Source organism: Erigeron canadensis, chromosome 5 (assembly GCF_010389155.1).
Source record: "Erigeron canadensis isolate Cc75 chromosome 5, C_canadensis_v1, whole genome shotgun sequence".
NCBI lineage: Eukaryota > Viridiplantae > Streptophyta > Magnoliopsida > Asterales > Asteraceae > Erigeron > Erigeron canadensis.
In genome coordinates this window covers 11206159-11214750 of record NC_057765.1, presented here as the reverse complement: position 1 = coordinate 11214750, position 8592 = coordinate 11206159, and the positions used below count along the sequence as shown (strand labels likewise).

The following is an 8592-nucleotide window of genomic DNA, read 5'->3' as shown; positions in this document are numbered from 1 at the left end:
ATTCTGGAAAGTAGTTTTGACATCCATCTAATGTAACTCTAAATCATAATGAGATACGAATGCCATGATGATCCTTAAGGAATCTTTATGAGACAGGAGATAAGGTCTCTTGATAATCGTTTCCTTCCTTTTGAGTAAAGCCCTTCGCAAATGGTTATGGCCTTATAGTGTGTGACGTTTCCATTCGGGTCTAATTTGGTTTTAAAGATCCACTTACAACTTATAGATTTGGATTCTTCAAGAAATTCAACCAAGTCCCAAACGCCGTTATGCTATATGGAATTGAGCTTTCAAATTAAGGCTTCATTCCACTACTAAGTGGCTTGTTTGCTATTTATGGCTTCTTAATAAGAGGTAGGATCATAAGCTTTCCAATGTCCTCAACTTCAGTTAAATAATGAAATCATCAAAGTTATGGTCTTGCGTGACCTAGATGATCTCCTGAGTTGATTTTCAGGTTCAGTAAGGAAGATGATTTAGCATTATTAATAAGATGCTTTAACATTAGTAATATCTCTATTAGGAGGATTAGGATTTTGATTAGGAGAAAGTGGATCAGTGATATTAGGAGCAGCGTTGGGTACAAGAGGAGTTATTGGAGGAGTAATAATAACCGACGAGTGGTTCCCCCCGCTTCTTGTACTTCATTCAAATCTTAAGTTATGATTTGTCGTGCTCCCACTGATCTCTTAGTTCTCATGAAATGTGACATATTGCGTGTCAATAATGCTAGTAGAGTAGGAAAGACAATAAAACTAATAACCGATAAAGAAACTGGTAAGGGATTTAGGAAAATCAGTTTCTTTAAGTTAGGGTTATAGAGTTATGCTTTGGCAGAACAGCCTCATACGTTCATATATTTTTGACTCAGTTTCCTTTCTGTTCAGGAGTCTTAAGGACAGATTTTAATGGAACTCTTATTGAGTATATGAACAGTTGTGCGTAAGACCTCAGTCCAAAAGAAAGTAGGTAAGTTAGTGTTGACAAGTATACTTTTCACCATGTCCATTAAGGTTCTATTTCTCCTTTTAGTAACATAAAATTTTGTTGAGGAGAACCAAACATGGTGTATTGGTTATTTATGTCTTGTTCCTTTCAAAAGTTATGGAAAGGATGAGCTTAACCAATATCAGTATGTCAACCATAATACTCACCTCCTCTATCTGATATCACAACTTTTATTTTATGATCAAGTTGGTTTAAAAAACAAAACTTTAAGATCAATAAAAGTCTCTAAGGGTTCACATCAAATATGGTGCATATAATGTGAATAATCGTTAATGATTCTAATAAATGATGCATGGATGCGAGATAGGGGCCACTAACATCAGAGTGAATTATTTCCAACAAGTTGGAACTTCTAATGGCTCCTTTCTTAATCCCTTAAGCCATTGAATACATGTTTCAAAATCACAAAAGTCAAGAGAATGTAATATTCCATCCTTTATGAGTCGTATTATGCAAACTCGTGAGATGTGGCCAAGATGTTTATGCCACATTATGGAGGAATTCTCTAATTATTTAGGTGATTTTGTCTTTGTTTTAGTTATGTCATCAATATTAGGAGACAACAAAGACTGTGAGAAATTATGATCTGGTTCTAACTTACAACAATCCATCCAAGAAACCGAGACCAAGGAATTCATTATTATGAGTAATGGCAAACTAGTCGTAACCATGAATTATTACATAACTTTCAAGGTCTTAAACTAGAGAAATAAATACAAGGTTTCGAGAAATTCTCGAGACAGTATCTGCTAGTCTAATACACTTTTAAGTGTTTATATGTAAATCATAAGTCTCCATTGTTTTCACATATAAAAGATCAACCCTTCCAACTCTAAGCTTTCTTTGGTCATTTGATAGTTTCTGAATTGTATGGAATCCTTATGTTGAGTTAATCACATGAACCATAAAACTAGAATCACTCACACATGTATTAGAAGATACATTAAACATAGAAGAATCAAATATTACATGAAATAAGTTACCTTTATAAGCTAGCTACTCCTTGACTTTAGGGCAATCTGGGCACAATGAGAATTCGCAGGTAGGATTGCTCGTCAAGGACTTAAAGCTAGAGGCAAAAGCACCATGATTAGCCTTTTGAACTTTATTTGCAGTCTTATACTGTTATATCTTTCCTCTTAATAGAATTAGCAGTGGTAGTAAGGTGAACAACTTTAGGTTGGCCCAACTTAAGACGAACATTTTCTTGCATACACATTGCATTTAGTTCACTTATCGACCATTTATCCTTCATAGCGCTAAAGTTAATTTTAAAGGTGTCGGAATGAGCAAGCAATGAGGTCATCATAAAATGCACAAGAAAATTGTCAAAGACTTCCATTTTTAGGACTCTTAAGCTTATGAGTCATGTCAGTCATATTCATTATATGTTCACAAATACTTCTATTTCATTTGTATTTAAGCTACTTGTATACGCCTTATACATTCCCTCAGATACTATGATTGATGAAGTTCCTGACAATCATTAGTGACAAGTGATTTGCCCTATCCCATTTTCTTAAAATTCGCTTTCTAATCTGCAGAAAAGTTAGCAGTAATAGCAGTGGGTTCATTATGGCGAATGACATAGTCAAGGTCTAGCATCTCCAGAGTTAGAGGCAATTAACCTTTTCATGAAGCAAAGTTTGCATCAATAAGTGGCTCAATGCCTAAGTTAGGTACTATAGTGGAAATAAGGAGGATATAAATTTAGGATACAAGTAATAGAAGATTAATAAAGTAATGCCTAAAACTAAGGGCAATAAGATTATAGTGACATAATTAGCTATCTAAGGCAGACTAGGCAATATCTATAAAAGTAATGGAACTAAAGTAATGCCTAAAACTAACTAAGGGCTAATAATAATGTTCCTTATAGTAACATAATTAGATTTCTAAGGCTTATTAAGTAATGTCTCTAAAAGTAATGGAACTAACGTAATGCCTAATATACGTAAGAGGCTAAAGTAATGTTCCTAAAAGTAATGAGACTAAGACCATTATACTAATGAAGCTAGTGATAAGTAAACCTATTGCAAACACCAAAACAATAAGTTAACATAAGACTCTACTCAGAATTTACATCACCTTTGGGTAGAAGTAACTAATATCCAAGTACAAATGAGCATTAGGGTCATGCAACACAACGCTTATCTTTTGACCTTTGGGCACAAAATAAAGAATCGTGTATATTATGCATGAAAATAATCCTTTTAGCACACAAAAGTATATTAAATCACCTTTGGGCAGAATCAATATACTTAGTGTTCATTATGCAAAAGGAAAAGAACGATAGTACCATGAGAATCACAATTGACCTTTGGGCAGAAATGATAAAACCATGTACATTAGCCCCCACACATTACGGGGGTCCGGGGGCAGCGCCCCTGGAAGCCGGGTCCAAGGGGCAGAGCCCCTGGCTGGGATCGAGCTGACAAACTTAGGGTAAAATAGTAAGCACGGACATATTCATCAGCTATGATCATCTTTACTATACATGAACATAAGTAATAATTCGTGATAATGTAAGCACGAAAACATCAATAAGTCGTGATAACATAGACACGAAACATCATGTAAGTCATGAGCAGTAAGCACGAAGATATCATAAAGTCGTGATGATGTCAGCACGAAGGTGTCATAAACTCGTGATGACGTAAGCACGAGTTTGTATGTAATTCGCGTATGAAGATAGCTGAAGTTCGTGTGATGACGTAAGCATGAAGGTGACGGAAGCACGAAGATGACGTCAGCGTGAAGTGGTCTTTAGTCCGTGATGACGTCAGCACGAAGTTCGTCTTCTGCAGTTTTTTAGATCGCGAAATTCATCAAATTCGAACCGAATCACGACTGATTGTTCGTAACAAGGCTCTGATACCACATGTTGGAATAAACATGATTCGATTCGAGTGATAAAGCATCCCTAATCGTCCTGTGGAACCTGTAAGAGCATAAAGCATAATTGCTATTGATTTCGGGATCCAATAACAAAATGATTGAGTAATAATTGGATGATAAATTCGGTTGTAACATGATGCACGAATTTAATGAGGAAGACACACGAAAATTAGTGTGAGATTAGGGTGTGTTTATGTGATTCTCCATTAACCTAATTTAGGGTTAATGACTCTCTATTTATAATGAGAGTATTTACACATTCAACCCCTCTGGTATTTAATGCGTGTAACATTAATCCTCATAGTTCCAATCATCTAATGAGAAACCCTATACTACGTCTTTAAAAGTAAATACACCCATTATATATTTACTAGACATAGGGATTTCAGTTATCGTCAATTATCATATCAGGAATGACACATAATCAGTGACGGTCACACTAACATGGTTCCAACAATGAGTAAAATATGTCTTTATTCATTGTTTAACCATCATCAATCATCAATAAAAAAAATTAAAAAAAAAAAAAAAGATGTCCCAAGTTTTCATGCAATTAACTCGTGTATATGATTGGAAAGCAAACTAAAATCAAGGGTTGGTTGTGTAAATAACAAAACATGAAGCGCTCTTTTGGAAAGTCTATAAACAAGAGACAAGATCCATATATCCCCAAACTCATTCCAAAAACCTTCAATATTTGTTTCTTTGTTAAATAGCTTCAAAATTTGCTTAGGGTTGAAGGTAGATTCATCGCTGAGTCTGATCCGTCATCATGGATCTCAATCCGGTTTGTGCCCCTCCCCTTTCCTTTTTTATCTAATTAATATATTATACAATTTTCATTTGATATTGTAAGTTAGATCGGAAATTGTTAGGTCAAATTTAGGGGAAATGCATCTTGTTTTGTTTATTTCTTGTGGAACTTAATAACTATTTATAATGATATCATAAGGATTTTGTTGATATTTGACCTGATTAAATCAATATGCCTGATAGCAAATTGGTGCCCAAAAACTGCAGATAGATAGAACACTATAAGTAAGCCAGGATAATTTTTACTAGTGGCCCCATTTTGATGTTTATCCATATCGCGATGATGATGTGTATTCTGTAAGTGGTTTTGCTTAGAGTCTCAAGATATTTATCGTTCCGTTTATCACATATAATTGTGCTGATTACTGATCTCGTTAACCCGTGATACGTTGATTTGTACATAGTTGGATATTTTGCTCTCTATTATGCTGTAATTGTTTGTGCTATATTGACGAGCAATGATGGCGTAATTGATTAATTTCAATGTACATATTTTGCATTGTGATAGTACACATTTTTTTGTATCATCTTGCTACTCTGAGCTTATTAGTGGGTTTTACTGTCTAGCTTAAATTTTACATCATATCGTAGAAGTAGTTCTGAAGAGCAAAATATTTGATGCAGTAAAAGCTGTAGTTTGTTGGGTTAATAGGTTTGCTTATCCAGTCACACGGATTACGGGTTAGTATGTTATTGGGTCAAGTGTGATGGGTCAGTATTTTTAGTATGGATTTAATAGTAAATAGGAATAAGGAACGTGCATAAGTTGAAGAAGTCTAGGCTTGACCAGTTGACTGAGTAAATGGAAACGTGGTGCACTCCCTAAAGACCAGGAGGAGTCCATGATTTTTATGTGCATGCATGTGTTTGTGTATTATATATAAGTAGCAGTAATTCTACGTGTACCCTTTTCATTATTAATATACAGAAAGCTTTTTAATTAAGTGAGTGTGTTGTGTGTATATTGGGGGCCTTGAAACCAACGTAGTTAAGAAAGAATAGTTATGCGTGATGCATCATATGGTTTTATGTATCATTGATTTCTGTATCAGATTCTGACAAATTTTGTGTTTTCAGCCATCAGGAGAAAATTATGCGAACCCAAGGATATGCTTCTTTCATGTGCTCTTCAAGGTCTAGTCTTATGGGTTATTAATTATAGATTCCTTTTTTTTTCCTGTTTCTCCCAAGTTCAATTTCATCTAATTAGGTTATTTGTTCAAGCAGGCTGGAGCTTTGGCTTTTTATATACTATCAGCCCTGTTTTTCGATAGTTTCGTCATAATCTTTGTGGTGACAGTTCTTCTGGCTGCTCTTGATTTTTGGGTAGTGAAAAATGTAAGTGGTCGAATTTTAGTCGGTTTAAGGTGGTGGAATGAAATTGATGACAACGGTGAGAGTGTGTGGAAATTTGAATGTCTAGACCAAGAGGTGGGTATTTACATCATTTTTATTCTATTTGCTCATTGAACAGCATGTACAACCAGAGAACTGGCTTTGTAATACTCAAGCCTTGTATCTTATATGTTATATCCTTCTTTTTCAGTCATTGGCTCGGATGAACAAAAAGGATTCATGGCTGTTCTGGTGGACTCTTTACTTGACTGTAAGTGAATTTTGCTTCCAATGATTGTGGTTATCTCTTCTTTTTTAGTTGAAGTTAAAATCACATAGTATGTAATAGAACTTCGAAATTATATTTTGCACAATCTGCTTAAAGTGAAAAATCTTGATAGTTTAGCTAAGTCCATATATATTGAGGATGTTTCATTGATGAAAACACTAGAATTGGATGTTGTAGATTTCATTCTTGTTTGACTTGTTTGCTATCATTAATTTTGGATCATATGCTATAATAAATGCATCGATCAACAGGATGATTGCTTCCTTTCTGACCACTAAAAGAGGAAATGAAAGTATTCAATGATGCATCTAACTCATTTTTTTCTCTTAGGCGGTTGTGTGGATATTCTTTGGAATATTCTCTCTGATAAGGTTCCAAGCTGATTATCTTCTTGTTGTTGGAGTTTGCTTGACTCTCAGTATTGCAAACATTGTGGGCTTTACGAAATGCCGCAAAGGTATAAAAATATAATTTGACAGTCTAAAGAACATGTGTAGTGATTTGTCTGAATTATAAATGTTTTTGTGCTGTTCACTTGTCACCGCTAGAACTTTTTAGTAGTCTGCTGCAGAAATGCATTAACATTGTCAACTTGCCATCCGTAATATTCATCTCTGGGAATTAATACATTTACGTCACTTGGAAAACAAACGTTGTTTAACTGATTATATCCCACTACTCAAGCTCCAGGAGATAGGTTGCTTCTGTTATTATCGATGGATAGTAATTTTCCTTCATTTGAACAAATTGTGACTATTTTTAACTATAAAAGAATTAATGTACTAGGTTTGAATCTTTAAAATACAAAGACACTCTAGTTGGTGGTCATGGTATTTGTCGGAAATGAGGCTTGCTACTTGAACAACATATAATCAACAATGCTCAAGTAGGACTAGCATCCTTATGTACTACTCATAGTTTCTTTGTCTAATCCTTTTGAACGTACAATATTCTGTCAAATTCAAGGCATTGACCTAGTAGGTAAGGCTTTGGGCTCAGAAAGAGGTATTAGATTCATATGTTACTGGTACTGTCAACTTCTTATGAGGCCAATAAATTAGTTAGAACGAGAGCAAGTACCCGCGCGTTGTGGCGGTAAAATGATGAGGGTGATAGGTCATAAATTATGATAGGTCATAGGAGTTTATATGTCATAGAGTGTCATAGCCAAATGCCTTAGTCGTACGGGCTCCATTATCGGATTTAAAAATTCGTCGAAAGTATATCGAATGACATCTCTAATGAAAGAGCATGAAATTTTAAGAACACGCATATAATTTTTATAACTTATCGATGTACGGTTTTGAGATCAAAGATTTTTAAAGAATTAGAGGAATAAAATGATTTATGGAGGAGAGAGAAAGTTGTATGTATTGAATTATGGTACATCATGCATTAATATGTGTATATTGTTGAAATTGAATGTTGAAAGTTGAAAAATGGATTTGTTTTATAATATAGTATAGAAGTATAGATATATTGTTGAAATTGAATGTTGAAAGTTGAAAAGTGGATTTGTTTTATAATATAGTATAGAAGTATAGATATGGATACAATGTTATGACGACCTTGTTTTCTTTATGCCATGCTGGCATCCTTTTCCTTTTTTTTTTCTTGAATATAGTTATAGTCTTATTTCTGGTTATGTGGTATTATTGATTATGTATTAATTATGGATACTTTGTGTTGATCCAGATGCAAAGAAGCAGATCCAACAATTTGCCTCCCAGACTATCGCAAACCGGTTTTCTTCGACTATACAGTCTGCATTTAGCGTCGTGTGATTTTGATACAAAAAGAACTTGGTCTGTTCTTGTACTTGATATACTATATATGAAACAGATTCGAACTGGTAACAGTGTTAGATAAAATTAGTCAAAACTCAAACTTGTTTTTGTATGATTTGAGATGTGAATTATTCATTTAATTGTTCTGAATCATGCCAAGTTAAGACCTGAGCATAACAATATACAAAGTGCAAGAGGAATACAGAAAATCCCAGTGCATATTCATTTAATTAGATACTACTTCTAACTTCTAAGTGTGTCAAAAATGGGGTCCAGTGAGCTTGTAATGGGCCAAAATGTGTAATTTAAACTGTCAACTTCTCATATATCTAGCGGTACTTATATGTATTGAAGGGAGATGGAATCTTCAGAGTGTCTAGAGAGTGAAAGTTAAAGCAATATCCAAACAATTAACATGAAAGCAAGGTGAAATAAGACACTGTAAATTTGTGTAAAAACACA

General features: G+C 34.3%; 1 protein-coding gene across 1 annotated transcript; it reads left to right on the top strand.

Moving 5' to 3' along the window:
- The first annotated feature begins 4577 nt into the window (after positions 1-4577).
- Positions 4578-8280, top strand: LOC122600276 (Golgi apparatus membrane protein-like protein ECHIDNA). Its single transcript, XM_043772978.1, has 6 exons — positions 4578-4693; positions 5797-5853; positions 5947-6150; positions 6266-6325; positions 6674-6800; positions 8039-8280. Exons 1-6 carry the CDS (start codon positions 4679-4681, stop codon positions 8125-8127), a joined length of 552 nt encoding a protein of 183 aa, XP_043628913.1. The 5' UTR covers positions 4578-4678; the 3' UTR covers positions 8128-8280.
- Positions 8281-8592: the final 312 nt, after the last annotated feature.

Bases quoted from the DNA above. Each gene is read 5' to 3' on its own strand.
- LOC122600276 (XM_043772978.1), top strand. The intron at 6,151-6,265 runs GTGGGTATTTAC...CTTCTTTTTCAG, and splicing joins TTGAATGTCTAGACCAAGAG to TCATTGGCTCGGATGAACAA. The intron at 6,326-6,673 runs GTAAGTGAATTT...TTTTTCTCTTAG, and splicing joins GGTGGACTCTTTACTTGACT to GCGGTTGTGTGGATATTCTT.